Raw genomic sequence first — 17,141 nt, forward strand, 5'->3', positions numbered from 1 at the left:
ATTATTAACATTTTAATTCTTTATTTCATATATTAACCATGTTGAAATGTTTTATAGATGTGTAAAGTAGGTGAAATGGTGTTGAACTCAGTATAATTTGACCTTAACCTAAACCATACACTTTGATTAGTCTAAAATTCCTTCTCAGTGTGCGAAAACACATTCTGTTCTCAGAACAGAATCTGCCTCGAACACACACACCCACAGTTCAACTTGTTTGTGAGATATTGTTTTGAGAAAAAGTACCAGGAAAGTATATTTTGTCTGGAGATCGGCACAGCTGCAAATCTGTTGTATAACGTGTTTTAAAAGGCGTTTCACTTTCCAAGCTCGATACTATAAGAAGGCACTCTGAAAATTCCACCTCCTACGTGATGTTCAGGGTCGTCCCGATGTCCGGAGATCTCTGTTTTAATAAATCATCTTTGCAATGGTGTTTTTTCTTACAAGAAATCTGTCTTCATATTTTTGGAACACGCAAAAGAGGAATATATTTAACCTCTTCAGTTACACCTAACAACTGTAATTTAGCAAGGTAAACACTGACTCAGCCTCGCATACCTCCTGCATGAGCCTACACATACGCACGTCACATTAAGGTATGCATGCTCATCGCTCTCCTTCATATCAGTTAGCATGTGATGCATGAAACAGGGCACATCAAAACGTACAAAAGCGCTGCGCCGAGCCGTTAAAAGTGGACGTAAACCCGATGCCAAATGCATTCATGTAAAAAGCAGAGAGACAAAAGAGCGCCAGGCCTCTCCACAGCTGCCTCCAGCCAACGGCTGCTGCGCGCCGCCAAATGACTTTTAATGTCGCCGTAAGCGCCCCAAACACAGAAGCAAATCAAAGAGCGCGTTTCCCTCTTATCTCTTAAACGCTTAATTAAAGGGACCCTTTGCTCGGGTTCCTCCCATTCAGCCTGTAATTAATTTCGGAACCACTGTGTGTTATTCTTAAGAACTCGACTGCAGAGAATAAATCAAGAATCCGAACGCTCCGTGCTCACAAAGGCATTAATTAATTATGTGTGGTTCGGCAAATTGTTCAATTTCCCTCCTTGAAAGAAAAGAAAATATCATCTCAAGAGCGCTTCAATTTTTGGAAGGGCCATTGTTTACCGTGAAACAGCATGAGGAGCCATCATGGCATTGTCCGAACAGCTTTTATTTGACAGAGGAAAGCAGTGAGAGAAGAGACAGAGTGAGAGTGAAAGAAAGAAAAAACCTTGAAGCCTTTCAAATGCAAAGAGCGCTTCCATAGAGTCCTCCAATTGATGGCCCCAAAGAGGTTTAAAAGACCTTTCACCTCTATTCAAGCCCTCAGTCTTTGCCCACTTGATGACATAGGAAAACACTCGGGTATCACAGTGGTAAGGAGCTGAACCCAATAAAAGGGGTCAGCTTTCTGAATCCCCCCATTCTGCTCGGCCCAATCGCTGCTCGCGCCCATCAGGCCGGGGCCCAAACAGCTGATGCTAATTGATTCCCATGGTGTGGCTGAAGTCAATTCTCTTCAGTAGTTTAGTGGCTGGGGGTCATGCAAAGTGGCCCCAGCTGGGGGGCACTTTGGATGCATGGGGGGGGGGATGAGCGACACTCAAACTGCCAGCTTGAATCAACAGGACTTCCTAAACAACTTAAAAACAAACAACGCACCTCATTTAGTCACTTTTTATATTTAATAGTGGTCGCAATTAAACGAGCTCAAAAGATGGCGTCGGCCCGTGCATGCAAATGAAACTGAAGGCGCCAGGAAGTGAAAGCGCACCTCTCCGAATGCACTGGAGGCTGCCTTGTGGTGGAGCGCCTCGTCGCTCCGAGTGGGCTTTTCAATGAAAGGCACCAAAATGCAGAGCTAAGCCAAAGCGGGAGGTGGGGGAGGAGGAGGAGGAGGAGGGGGAGGAGGAGGGGAAAATATAGCTCCTTTAAAGAGCTGGAGGTTAAGAATGCCTTTCACTCACCCCCGCTCCACCTCCGCCACCACCTCTTTTCTCCTAAATTACATGTCCACCCCTGCCACGGCCAATAGACTGCTTAATGTTGACCTGAAAAATGTAGCACTTAAAACCTGAATAACTCCCACAGATTATGAAAACAACATTATATCAGCTCATGAAAATAAATCAACACCTTTCATGATAAAAAAGAAAAAGAAAAGATGTCTCATGTAGGGAGGATTTATTACCGGGAAAGAGTGTTTTTTATGTGCATCTAAATTGTTAATAAATGTGTTGAGAAGTGAGCCTAAAGAGGAATTTGGTAACACTGTATAACAGTGAAGACATTATTAAAGGTATACTAGAATACGACTACAACGAGGCACTCTAACGAGCCACGCCAGCCCAAAGTCCTGATCGACACGTTGGCTGTCAAGTTCAACTAAAAAAACTTTTTTAAATCCCCCTTCTCGTTCTTTCAGCTTTCTCTGCGCACACTCATGGTCAACAATAGGGCTGGGTTGAAAAAATCGATATATTGAAATCGAATCGATATTCCTTTTCATAGCCCAATATCGATTCATAAAACCATGAATCGACACTTTTAATATGACCCTCAACATAAATGAATGTGCCTTCTCGAGTCACGGGGAAATTTGACAAAAAAGCCCTGTGTTTTTGCCACTTTACTTACATAGTGCTGTGGTTGTAATCAATTTCAATTATTATTTTTTGTTTTGATCGGGTCATGTTCAATAAAACATACATGATGAATGTAACTGCATTGGATTGAATTTTAAACGGAAATATTCATATAAGAGCAAGAAGTTTCTACAATTTACAGCATTGATACTTCTGAGAATGTCTTCCATATAAAATCAAAATTGGTAGTGAATGAAATTCTTAACTGAATCAAAAATCAATGTGTATCGAATAGAATCGGGGCCTTCTGAATCGAATTGAACCAATTTTGGAAATCTGAATCGATAACCCCAGCCTTAGCCAACAATGCGGCCAAAATGGTCCCGCCAGCCCAGCCCTGTTTTCCACGCGGGCCGTCAAGTCAAACATTTTTTTTGTTTTGAACACTATATATAGTTATAGTATAAATTATTTCCTCCAAGATTGGTCAGCTGCAGAGAGTTACATAGCTTCAAATCTCAGTGTATATCAAAAGTCTACACACCCTGCCTGTTAAAATGCTACGTTTGTCCAAATTTACTCCACAACATTAATGTGACTTAGAACCTGTATAATGAAATTGAGAGGGGAAAAAAACAACTTTTAGAGAGGGGAAATAAAATTCAGATAATGTGGTTGCATAACTGTGCACACCCCTGTTTATAACCACAGGTTTTAGTCGTTATTTTCGCTTATTGTTAACAAACATAAAAAATTACGAAATGGTTGGGCAGTTGTTGACCTTTTTATGTATAATAAACATTGTTGAAAAAGCATAAAATAAATAAAAAATCAAACTCACCACACCTCCTGCCCACCAGCACCTGTCCGGCCACGCAGTGTCCCGCCGGCTGCGCCAGATTCTTGGCAAGCTCGTAGTCCGAGCCGGCAAAATGGAGGTGGAACTGCTCCCGGTTGATGGACTTCCTCAGAGTGCGGATGGTCTTCCTCAACCTTTTCTCTGAGCGTCGTCTCACGCAGTTCAGGTCGCAGCCCTCTGCTGAGAGAAGAGCTAGATACCACAACTGTCTCCAGGAGGGGAGGAAAGATGTCATCTTTGTGTTTGGTGTCAACTGATGCCTTCCTTGGAGGCTTGCATGCAAATGTGGACATGCATGGAGACAAACACCCTCAAGTAGAGAAACACTCTTGGCAAGGAACAAATCTAAACATGAGAGCCTTGAGCCCCAAACTACTGCCCACCACCATTGCAGCACACTCAAAACAGGAGATACTTTAACAGGCAGAAGCGAAAAGGAGCAGACAGGGAAGCAAAAACTGCAGGCAGGCAGGCAGGCAGGCAGAGACCAACCTGTTACCTCCTCTAGGTTCACATCCAGTTCAAACTCGGCCGTGATGGACGATCCGTCCTCTTCGGCCGCTTTCCTGCCGTGGCGGCTGCGCCCTCGGTGCGCCGACGAGGTGCAGCGCAAGCTCACGTAGCTGAACTGCACGTTCTCGGTGAAGGGAAACCTGCTGTCTGTGGACAGTGGGAGAGCATCATCACTTGTCAGACCATCAATAAGTGCTGCAAATTGAGATAGAACGGCATTATGGCGTAAGAATGTGATGGATTTAGTGGCATACAGAAGCCCTTTACAAGAAACAAAATATTCATACCGCATGTGATTTAGGGCTCAGAGTAGTAAAGAATTCTTGCGCTAATTCCACCCTCGCTTGTCACTGGCAGACAAATGCTGCGCCAAAACGGTCAAGACAAACCAAACCACATCACTTGGCCCACAAATTTCTTTCACATATGCATCTGCTTTTTGCCGTTGTTTTGAAGCAGCCATCGTGTATGCTTGATCTTCTTTCAAGGGCGCCTCACAAATCTCTCTTCTTGGTGTAACCAAATGTGTTTTGAGACAACAATTATACGAAGCTTTGTTCAGAGTCGTTGTTGTTTTAGTCGTGATATTTTATTTAGCGTCGTCGTCGTCGGAGGGGTTATGCGAGTAAAGTCAAACGAGAGCGAGGACTAATTTGACGGGAATTTGAACCATTGTGTCTGTGTGTGTGTTACTTGCCAATAGACAAACTATCGATGATTAGGAAGGGGAAAAAAACACAGTTGTTTGTTTAAATTCATACAAATGTCAATGTGAGGGAGCTCTGCTTGTATATTTTAATGATTAAAGAATATGTATTTAATATTTTTATTATAATTACATTTCTCTTTGTGGCAGCCAGAGATTTTTTTTTTAAGTGCTCCATATAAATTCAAAACGAATTGGGACTCACTGTCAGCAGTTTATATCTGTGTATTGGTTAACCGTTCATAGGTCACTGATTAAAATCCTTGAGTAGACAATTACTAAAGGTTTTGTCATTTTCTTTTTAATATGTTGACAGAACATTGTTTTGTTTTGTTTTACTCAGGGGTGTTCTCACTTTTGTTGCTTTAAGTCTATTTGTTGAGTTATTTGGCAGATATAATAACTTTTAGGTTGACTACATTTCATCATTTCGTCAGTGATGTACCATGTAAAGATAAACCAAAATGATACTTTTTCAACTTCTTTCACTTCCGTGTTTTTGTTTGCTATATATTTATTTAGCAATTATTCAGTACTGTGTGAAAGTAAGTGTCGAACATTAAAACGATGCTGTGCAAAAAAAGACCACCATTATATTGATTGTTTAAGGAATGTCATAATTAAATTTCCATTCAATTCAACACAAAGTCCATTTAAAAAAACTCACAATGAGAAATATAGTTACAGAAGACCGTCTCTGTTTAAATGATGAAACGCTATCATGATTAGTTTCTGTAATTGCAATACTATCACAGAATACTGAAGAAAATCATAAAGAAATGATAAAAAGGAGAACCATAATATTTATCTTAGTTAGTATTTTATTTTTAAGACACTGAGTAAGATATAAGATAAAAATTTCAAAGTCCAAAATGGAGCAAAAATCATTTTGCACAACAAAATTACGTTACAGGAAGCTGTCTCTTAAAACTGTAATTAACCATAATTAACTCATTCACTGCCATTAATTCATTAAAAAAAAAGATTATAAAAAATTAGGGGCAAGAGGCGATTAAAATGTTTTATTGTAATTAATCGCCTGACTTCACTAGTTAACTCTCGATTAATCACAATTTTTACATCTGTTCTAAATGTACAATTCTAGGTTTTCATACTCTTGTTAACAAAAAGTGGGGAAAAAAATGTTAAACTAATAGAAATAGTTCAAATGAATTTTTGACATTTATAGCCGTCAATGGCAGTGAATGAATAAAAAAAGAAAAGAAAAAAAGATTATTAAAAATTCGGGGTGTCAGGCGATTAAAGTTTTTCATCGTAATTAATCGCATGACTTTATTAGTTAACTCGCGATTAATCACAAATTTCATATATGTTCTAAATGTACAATAAAAAAATTCTAGGTTTTCATACTCTTATTAACAAAAGTGGAAAAAAATGTTAAACTAATAGAAATAGTTCAAATGAATTTTTGACGTTTATAGCCGTCAATGGCAGTGAATGAATAAAAAAAGAAAAGAAAAGATTATTAAAAATTCGGGGTGTCAGGCGATTAAAGTTTTTCATCGTAATTAATCGCATGACTTCATTAGTTAACTCGCGATTAATCACAAATTTCATATACGTTCTAAATGTACAATAAAAAAAATCTAGGTTTTCATACTCTTGTTAACAAAAGTGGAAAAAAATGTTAAACTAATAGAAATAGTTCAAATGAATTTTTGACGTTTATAGCCGTCAATGGCAGTGAGTTAACATCATTTACAACCAATCAATGACTCTTTTACTACATTTAAATGGCGGTCCATAAAAGCAACAGCAGAGTAGGTCACGGGGTTTGACTTTTGCACAATTCTGTCTTCTATTTGTACTCATTTTTATCGCTCTTTTTGTCCACTCAAAATTTGGAAGGAATCCTGTATTTCTCCAGCCCACCTTTTGAATAGCCAATTAGGCTGCCAAATATGCTTCCTTGCCCAAGTTGAGTGCACTTGCGTTGTATTGTTGCAACGTGTGTACCTGAACGTGCTGAATTCAAGCTCTCCCTGAGTCGCTCCTGACTTCTTTTTAAGTTGCACTTGGTCGTGCCCGACTTGAACGTAGCTGTGGTCTTAATGCGAGGCACACCGGACAACTCTGGAGCTGCGTGGAGAGGGGAAAAAAGACAAAGAAAATCTCGTCATTTTGATCAAAGTAAACATCCAAGTGAAAACACTCAAAGCCTGAGTGACGACAATCTGGCTTTGAATCGCGAGTGTTTTGTACTTGCCGAAGCATTGCAAGCCACTGTTGTTCTTTTGTGCGTCAGCCAAGCAGGGCAGTGGCATTCCACAGGTCACAGTGTATGAATCCTGCGTCCCTGAAAACACACACGAGAGGCCGCGGCACATACAAAAGTTAGGGCCACAAAGGCAAGCCAGCAGCATGTAGGAACACGACTATTTGGACAAGAGATCCCACAGCGGCTTGATGTTTAAATCATGTTTTATAACAACAGCACCATTGAGGTCTTGTTCACATTCTTGACTGCGGGAGCAAGACATTAAAATAGGGTTTAATGAACTGTACTAGACTTTTGGTGTTTATAATGATTTTCGAGCAGAAAAGCGTCTGCATGTACAAAACTACAGTCAACTCATATGCAATTTAACCTTACTGTTACTAGTGCATCACAAAAGTTGAATTCAAAATCCTTGACATCTGTACTATTATTTTCTTTGTCCTCACTAATAGAAAGTATTTTACAAAAAGTCTTTCCAGAAGAGTGGAACCTGTTGTAATTGCAGGTGGTGTTTTTCCACTTCCTGCCTATGCCAGGTGTCCCAATTCTATTGTCCACACAGTGCAGCTGAATGTTTTTCTAGAGAGCAGCTTAGCCTTCGCGTAAACTTGAATGAATCAGTCATAAGCAAAGTAATGTGGATTTTTTTTTTTTTTTTTTGCGTGTGTGATCTTACAACTGTGGCATCATTAAAGGCCACGGTGGTGAATGGAGGAATGACAAATCCTTTTGAACGGCGTACAATATGAAACAGATGCAGGAAGTGTTGCGTGGGCTACAAACGTTAAGCCATCAAGGGCGGCACCAAAGTCCACAACTGGCATTTGACTGACTTTAAGAAGCAGACATGTTTTTGTTTCAAGAAATTGGTCACAGCTATGTGGTCATTTCATAATTGGAGGACATTTTCTGTCCCGCCCGATGAAATTTCAAAATGTCCATGAGCTTTTTGTATAACTTATAGTTGTTCTAGACAAAATGTAACTGTAGCTGGAGTAAAAGTGATTCCTCAAAAACCTCTTAAAGTTCCTTTTGTCAACTGTCGCTCCCACATGTTGACTCATTTGCATATCAAATATAAGAGATAAATTAAGCTAAAACACTTGGTTCATCACAGACACACCATGCAACTGAAACACTTATAACCATCTAGATTTTTTTTAAGTGAGCAGCACGACTCAGTACATTCTAAAAATAAATGAATCAATAAAGGCTATATATAATATAGTATCACCAAGCTAACTGTTCTGAACATAGGTAGCTACAGTGAAGATTGGTTGTCTCTTCTATTGTTCATATTTTTTCGATTTTTTTTTTTCCAATTTTAAATGGAATGTGTCACCCAAACCAATGAAATTGTGTTCATCATAAAATCAGACAAACATATATTAATATCACGATTTTCTTTTTAGCAAAGTTTGTTGTTGACCAGTTAGCTTAGCAGCCAACACGGCTAGCATGTACTAACATTAGCATTGGCTTGCAATCCTGTTTGTGTAATTTGAGTAATGTTAAAATTAAATGATTTTTAAAATAAAATCTAACATTCTTTATTCAATTGTAAAGGATTTATTCAGCAATATCTTTTATTTTTGTTGCACCAAACACAGCCATAAACGATAAATTAGCTCGTAAAAAGTGTAACCTTGATTCTTGAGTTGGACAAATCAAATTCTATGACGGTTTATGCCCTGTTTTCTTAAAAACATAACAAAAATTTGCCCAAAAAATGTCGATGCCTAAATTGTCCTCCAATTTTGGAATGACCCTTACACAACAGGTTTCATTGTATAGAGCGATGCGCTTGATCTGACTCACCACTGCTGATATGAACTTGGGACTGGCACGTCAGGAAGCAGCGGTCGCCTCCCTCCTGCTTGCTACAGTTCAATGTAGGCTTCGAGGCGGCTTTCGCAGGTAGTAAACCCTCTGCCTCTAGATAGAAACCACAATAAAACTCCAAGGTAAAAGAGGAACGTGTTGGACAGCAGCAAAGAGGAAGAGGAACCCAATATTTGGACAGCAACAACAGCACGGCTCTGATTATTTTACAACCGCACACGAGAAATTGAGCGAGTGAGAATACAAGAGAAAAGAAACAGAATTCAAAGTATCTCCTGTTTTTGTCCCACACTCCCTCCGCCTTCCAGAAATGTCACAAATACATTGGTTTTGTTTCAAATGGCATCTTATCATGCAGAGGAGGCATTGACTTACCAATACAGTCTTTTTTGTTCCAGTGGAGCTTGTAGCCAGGGTTGCAGGAGCATTCAAACCCACCCTGGGTGTTCTCACAACCCTGCTCACAACCGCCATTGTTCACGCTGCATTCATTTATATCTGAGAGGAAAGAGTGCAAGTAAGCTCATATAGAGAGTTTTCGAAAATGCTGGTAACCACTTTTGGTTACTTAGACAGTGCACTTACTACAGCATAATTGTGGGAATGCTGTGTATTCTCCACACTTTTTTTGCCATGTAACAACTCAAATTTCAACTTGCTACAAAAATTCACGCCTCCTGGGGTAAGTATCGTCTGATTTCACATTACTTACAGTATTCGCACAAGTCCCACTTTCCACGCCCACTTTTATACATACAACTTATCATCTTTACCACCTGTCTAAGTGCATTGTCCAGTAACCAGGAAGTGGCGGGTTCAGATCCCACCTTTCGACTGTATATCGCAAATATATCCAGGCCCACTATGCTAAGTGATATACGTATATACTAACTGTCTACCATATCAAGAAATTCATTATAATTTCACTGAAATGACAAAATGAATGTTAGCTTTCAGCATCAGATGACACTTTTCAAAATAAATACGCTATTAGCCATGATTTCAAACAAGTCAAGTAAGTTAGAGCAATTGCCTTCCACCACGGAATACCTGGGTTCAAACCCCGCTTGAACCACATTTTAATTAATAATTAAGTAATTTATCTTTCAATTTACTTAATAAGCACATGCATTCAAATTTTAGCATTCAGCTGATAGCATTCCTACGCAATTTCTGCAGAAACTGCACTTGTAGTGTTAAATGACTACCTCTCCATGCCAACAACATTCGAATAATTTGGTACAAATACACATATTATATATTGGGGTTTAGGGTAAATTTTCAGGATGAAACAGAAATTCACAACCTTTACTGGTGATTTTAATTTGACTTTCTCTAAAATTTTCACATTGCACATTGAACTGAATGTGAAGGGAAAAAAAGTGCTCAATCCATGAATGGACCAATTTCCTGGTTACAGTAGAACTGGCAATAGAACAGTCCACTTCCTTAAAATATTCATATTTTGATATTATTTCTTAGAGAGAAGTGGCCACTGATCTTAGAGTGTCATCATCGGCAGGTTGCAACAGAGAGACTGGCACCGACTGAACAGTTTGACGTGCATCAAAAAGGGTCAAATTCAGATCACCGATGTCGTCATGCATTTCAGCCTACAATAACCCTAACATTTTGAGATTAGTGTGTGCTTTTTCCGTGCGTTCACGTGCCTCCACCTCCACCCAGCCTGATCTCACCTCCACAGTGGGCCAGTCCGTACATGGTGTAGCCTTTGTTGCACAGACACTGAAAGCTACCGGGGGAGTTGACGCACGTGTGATCGCACGTCCGCTCAAAGAAGCACTCGTCTATATCTGTAATTAAAAAACAATCACGTGACATAAAAGTAGGGAACTGTTCATAAGGAGGGATTTCCCATCCACACAGACAAGCAGGTGCATTTGAATGAATGCTCAAACGGCTCGGGCTTTGACAATAATTACAAGGGAGAAGAAAGAAATGTTTTACTGAGAAGCTGTGTAGCTACTATCAGTTATACATCATATACTTGCTGAGATGTAAAAGGTTTGATTACGAATGCATCTTAACACAACACTTAATAGAGAATAAAGTGATACAAGTCTAGTAGTATTATTGGTTAATATGTATTATCATTGGGGGCATGATCATGACATTGACTGGATCACATGCGCATCCTTAAATAATCTTAAACAAAAACTAATACAAAACAGGAGATAGAGGGCATGGCAACACAAGGAATGAGATTTATTCCTGAGTTTTGCATTATAATTTTCAGATTGTTTCAATGTGAATTATAAAATATTTTGGAATACCATTATTTGATGCCAAAAACAACAGAATGACAGATTTTATATATATATGTATATATATATATATATATATATATATATATATATATATTTATTTATTTATTTTTTAACCAGATTAATCACATTTTAGAATTCTGATTAATCACGATTAATCGCCTAGTAAAAAAGCCTTTTTTTAATCAAAAAAAAAAATCCCGCCAAATTTATAGAGCACCTGTTATGTGTTAATTCTTTCGACATTTAATGTTATGAGGACGTCTTCAACATTTTTTGATCCACTGCACACGCTCATCCTCCTCTTTTTCTAATCAGTTAATTACTTGCATAATTTAAAATGAGAAAAAAAAAATGACCCCGATAGTTTGACATGAACAAATATTCTAAATGTGATACGTAAACATTCATTCAATGCTTTACTTTAATGCATGAAATTATGTTTATTGCTCAAACACAACCTGTGCTACCTTAAACGTAGCCATCCGCTGTCACGCTAAAGGCTAATCTATGGTCAAAATTAATAGTGCGATTAATCTGCGTTAATTCATGATTAATATATATATATATATATATATATATATATATATATATATATATATATATCAGAAGCACTGACTTACATTTACAACTTGTGAATTGGCTTACTGAAATGGTTGTTTCTTTTTTTAACCAATCAGATTTCAGATTTACCATTTTGTGCCTTCAAAAGGTTCAGAGTGACATCAGGATTTTTCAGTCTGATTGGTTCAGCTAAATAGTCTGCTATGTTTTCCCCTCTGATTTTTATGCTAAACATACACATTAAAGCCTGAATTACAAAGGAGAATGACGCCGAACATAATTAAAAATACATTGTCACGATAATGTGGCAAACAAACAATGTTGCCGGCTAGCTTGTTTCAACCTGGAAAAGCATTTTTTTCAGCACTTTCAGTAGTCAACTTCCACTTATTTTTATTTATTTATTTATTTTTTAACTATTTAAATGTTACTTGGTCTAACATTACCTGAACACTACAACCGCTTATTCTTATTTCAATTTTTTCTTATTGGGATGGATTTTGGTGTGACTATGAGGTACCACTGTACTATTGTTCTCAATGAAAAAGTGATTGCCACGTCAGTAAAAGGTGATGTAATGCTGATTTTTTAATTTTTTGACACAAAAATGCAAGTCGCATGTTATACCTTGGCATGAGCGTTCATCCGTCAGCAGCTTGAAGCCTTTCCTGCAGTTGCACTCAAAGCTGCCGATGGTGTTCCTGCAGAAGTGATCGCAGCCGCCGTTTTGAAGCTCACACTCGTCGATGTCTGCCGGAAAAAGTGTGGAAACCATTTAAGCATTTATTCCGTAACCTTGATATTCAGCATGTACTTGTATGCTCTTTTTCGTCACTAGTTACCTATTTGAGATCACTAGTGGAATGAGTATGTCTTACACATAATGTTTTTGCCACTACTCGTGGCACTTTTGACTTGCTAGTACATGATTCAACCTTACTAATAAACTACTGTGCTGCACTACTAACATTTCTAGTATTGCCACACTAGTAACATGTAGTTGTCCTACTAGTAAGTTATTCTATTAGTGTGCAGAAATGTCATGTTGCCATGGAAAAAGCCTTACTAGAGACATAGTTGTTCTACGACTGCCCATTTGAGCTTTTATTCAACAGCCAAGACGTCCATCTCAAGGTGCACTAGCAATCTTTGTCCCCACAAGTGCAACAATTCAGCACACTAGTAGAATAGATTGTTTTACTTGTGAAGACAAAGAGTGTACTAGTACAAACATGGACCTAAACTGGATATTAACTCATTCACTGCCATTGACGGCTATAGACATAAAAAATTCCTTTGAACTATTTCTATTAGCTTAACATTTTGTTCTACTTTTGTTAACAAGAGTATGAAAACTTATATATTTTTTATTGTACATTTAGAACAGATATAAAATTTGTGATAAATTGTGAGTTAACTCGTAAAGTCATGCGATTAATTACGATTAAAAAATTAAATCCCCCTATCGGTTAAAAAATTTAATTAAATTTTTTTATTGTGATTAATTGCATAACTTCAATAGTTAACACATTTTATATCTGTTCTAAATTTACAATATTTTTTTTTCTAGGTTTTCATACTCTTGGTAACAAAAGTGGGGAAAAAAAGTTAAACTAATAGAAATAGTTCAAATGAATTTTTGACGTCTAATGCCGTCAATGGCAGTGAATGAGTTAAGTATGGACTCAAACAGCTTGTCGTAAGATCACACGTTCTCAACAAGACGAGACGGCGGCAGCAGCAAGACGGACCTTTGCACGTTTTGGCATCAGGCTGCAGCGTGAAGCCAACGGGGCAGCTGCAGCGCACGCCCGTCGATGTGTCTTTACAAGTGCAATCGCACCCGCCGTTGTTGACTGCGCAGGTCTCTGCAAGGGTAACACACAATATGCAAATGTATGGGAAAGAGGAAATCCTGCAACAGACACAACATGTTCAGTGATGGACAACGTGTTGCATCCAAGCGACTGTGGAAAGTTTTTCAATTTGTATGTATAATCAATGTGTGTGTGTTTTGTTGTACTGCATATGATATTATTACAGCCATTATTGGATACTATGATGGAATAGCTTTTAGTGGCTTTATTTTCCTACTTTCTTTGATTTTGAGTTGTTGTTTTTTTCTCTACTGCTGATCTTTTATCATATACACAGTAGAGAGGCAGCATTGTTTGGAAAGCCATTTATTCCATATCCTTGAAATTCAGCTTAAGGTCCATGTACTATTTGTCCTCACTTGTAAGATAATTCAGTGCACTAGTAGAACCACTGTATCTTATTCGTAAGGGCATAATTGTGCACAAGTCAAGTTGTCAGAAGCATACTACTAGTGCTACTAGTGACATTCAAAAATTCTACTTCTACTAAGTTCACAGCTAGTGCCCATTTTTTCCTCACATGAAGATGTCAAAGTTGTGGTGGCCTTGGCTCAAGGTGTAGAAACGGTCATCAGTAACCAAAAGGTCGGCTGTTTGATCCCCGCTCTCCCCAAGTCATGTGTCGTTGTGTCCTTGGGCAAGGCACTTCACACACATTGCATCCAGTGCTACTCACACTGGCGTATGGAAGGTGCGAACGTTTGGTGGTGGTCAGGGGGGCCGTAGGCGCATACCGGCAGCCATGCTTCCGTCAGCCTGCCCCAGGGCAGCTGTGGCCACTAAAGTAGTTTATCGCCACCACAGTGTGAATGTGCATAAATAATGTATCCGTTCCATTGTAAAGTGTCTTTGAGTGTCTAGAAAAGTGCTCTATAAATCCAATGCATTATTATTATACAAATACAAAAGTATGAAATCCTAGATTTTTTTTACTGAACAGATATAAAATGTTTGATTAATCGTGAGTTAACCAGTGAAATCATGCAATTATTTACTATTACAAATTTTAATCGCTTGACGCCCCTAATTTTTAATAATCTTTTCTATTTAAAAGAAAAAATCTAAATTTAAAAAAAATACGGCTATAGACGTCAAAAATTCATTTAAACTATTTCTATTAGTTTAACATTTTTTTCCACTTTTGCTAACAAGAGTATGAAAACCTAGAAAAAATATATTGTAAATTTAGACCAGATATAAAAGTTGTGATTAATCGTGAGTTAACTAGTGATAATTACAATAAAAAAATTATAATCGCCTGACGGGCCTAATTAAAAAATGTTTTTTAATAAGTTTAATCGTAATTAATCTCATGATAATTTTATATCTGTTATAAATGTACAATAAAAAAAATTGTAGGTTTTCATAAAAAATGACATGAAATGAAAAAAAAAAGTTAAACTAATAGAAATAGTTCACATGAATTTTTGACGTCTATAGTCGTCAATGGCAGTGAATGAGTTAATAGGCTAGTTTTATCCACAACTGCCTTTCTCTACTGTTACTATTTCAGTCTAGTGACGAGTGTAAAGCTACACATGACTAATACTACTAGTGAAGTGTTGTTGACTAGTACAATTTTACAATGTCACTATTAATGCAACTAGTACACAGTTTTGATTCACTATCAGCATATGGTTGGTTGTTATACACATATGCCAAATTTGTCCTACTAGTGAAGACAAAATGTATGCTAGTACATGGCCCTTTACATTGGATATCAGGGATATGGCATAAATGCAGAAACAGCTTTCTTAAGCACTGTGGTTATGGTTGAACAACACCGTGACCAAAAAGGTCATGTTACACATTGTCAATGATCTTTGGAACCACTCGAAGTTGTCCTCGCAAAGAACACTTTGTAGTCAGGACTAGAGTCAGCGGACATAACATTAAGCATACCTGCATAATCTGATAAGATTGAAGAGAAAAAAAAAAAATCTGCCTTCACAAAGACAACTAGAAAAGTTTCCCGCCAGGCATCCTCCAAAATGTTAAATACTACTGAACAGCACTTAACAAATGTGTTGTACTGAGAAAAAAATAAATAAATGGCACACAGTTTGAACACTTCTTATAATTCTTAATATTTCATGTGATATGCTAATGAATCAAGGAGGCATTTAATAAACAGTGGAACCTCTCGGTTTTCCCATGCTCTAGTTTTCGTACAATTCAATTTTTGACCATTTGTTTGATGATTTATTTCCCGGAATTGATGCACGGTCATCGGAAGCGATTCATAAGTTGCGTGGAAATACAATTCAACAGATGGCAAGGCATTTTGCACAATGCAACACTACTTACAAGTCAAAGCAATAACCCTCCCAATCTGCTTTGCAGCACTCAGGCAACATCTGCGTAATGCATCCTGTCAAAATCCATACTTTCAAAATAAAAGCATGGCGTGTAATAAAACGGATTCATCACACTTTCTGTGGTCACACGTTGTCTTATTTAACAGTCACAGTCAATAAACAAGCACAAAATAGTTTAAGGGTGATTAAAATGTGTGTGGTTAAATAACTGGTAATAATGTAACGACAGTAGTGGAAGTAAATAAGTGACTTAATAATAATCAGAAGAGCCAAATTCAGTATAGTGAGACTGTTTCATACTGGAGTGCTTTTATTTTGAAGGTCTGATTTTAGACAGGATGGCATGCCAATGTTGCCGCAACTTGTCCTAGTGTTGTCCTAGTGTTGTCGAGCAGATCGGAAGGGTTGTTATGACCTTGAGGTCAACCAACTCAACGACCAACTCATTCACTGCCATTGACGGCTATAGACGTCAAAAATTCATTTGAACTATTTCTATTAGTTTAACATTTTTTTTCCACTTTTGTTTACAAGAGTATGAAAATCTAGAAGAAAATTATTGTACATTTAGAACAGATCTAAAACTTGTAATTAATTAATTAAGAGTTAATTATTGAAGTCATGCGATTAATTACAATAACAAATTTTAATCAGCCGACGCTCCTAATTTTTGATAATTTAATCGCCTGACGCCCCTAATTTTTAATAATCTTTTCTTAAAAAAAAAAAAGATTATTTTAAAAAAAAGTCTAGGTTTTCATACTCTTGTTAACAAAAGTGGGAAAAATGTTAAACTTATACAAATAGTTCAAATGAATTTTTGACATTTATAGCCGTCAATGGCAGTGAATGAGTTAATAATAGGTAAAAACTGACTTAATATTTTTTTGTTGACATTTTAGGGTTTCTGGAATGGATTAATTGGTTTCATATTCTTTCCTATTGGAAATTTTGTGTTGCACTTTATGTAATGGATTAATCATGAAAACCGAGGTTCTACTGTGCAGATTCAAATTATTCTAACGATACGAGCACAGGTGTCACAATTAAGGCCCCGAGGCCAGGCCCAGACAGCCACATTATTTCATGCGCATCGATTTCATGTTTATTCCTAAAAATGTGTACAAGATTCTCTTTTGAGGAATTGCAACCATTTTCCTCGACTTGTGATTTCTAAACCAGTTATGCATCAATTTGTTGTGTATATATAATAATTGAATGAGGTGATTATTCATTTATATGGTTTGAGTCATAACAACCCTCTGAGGGAAACCAGAAGTACAATGTGCCCCGCAAAGTACCCCCCCCCCCCCTCCCCGACTTGGAGTGAGCAACAGCTACTAATCAAATGATT

The 17,141-nt window shown here is 37.6% G+C and overlaps 1 protein-coding gene across 9 annotated transcripts in view; it reads right to left on the bottom strand.

The window, feature by feature from the left end:
• scube2 (signal peptide, CUB domain, EGF-like 2) overlaps nt 1-17,141 on the bottom strand; it is a 43,793-nt gene that overhangs the window by 12,435 nt on the left and 14,217 nt on the right. For 5 of the 9 annotated variants that reach the window (XM_077563109.1, XM_077563106.1, XM_077563108.1 and 2 more), the window contains 9 exons: nt 13,344-13,460; nt 12,220-12,342; nt 10,441-10,557; nt 9,119-9,241; nt 8,720-8,836; nt 6,890-6,979; nt 6,640-6,762; nt 3,936-4,103; nt 3,426-3,623 (listed from right to left, as the gene is read on the bottom strand). In XM_077563109.1, the coding sequence (XP_077419235.1) occupies nt 3,426-3,623; nt 3,936-4,103; nt 6,640-6,762; nt 6,890-6,979; nt 8,720-8,836; nt 9,119-9,241; nt 10,441-10,557; nt 12,220-12,342; nt 13,344-13,460 (1,176 nt within the window). The remainder of the gene's footprint in view (nt 1-3,425; nt 3,624-3,935; nt 4,104-6,639; nt 6,763-6,889; nt 6,980-8,719; nt 8,837-9,118; nt 9,242-10,440; nt 10,558-12,219; nt 12,343-13,343; nt 13,461-17,141) is intronic. The other 4 variants (XM_077563113.1, XM_077563107.1, XM_077563112.1 and 1 more) reach the window with 2 other exon arrangements.

This window comes from Vanacampus margaritifer, chromosome 4, assembly GCF_051991255.1.
Source record: "Vanacampus margaritifer isolate UIUO_Vmar chromosome 4, RoL_Vmar_1.0, whole genome shotgun sequence".
Classification (NCBI taxonomy): domain Eukaryota; kingdom Metazoa; phylum Chordata; class Actinopteri; order Syngnathiformes; family Syngnathidae; genus Vanacampus; species Vanacampus margaritifer.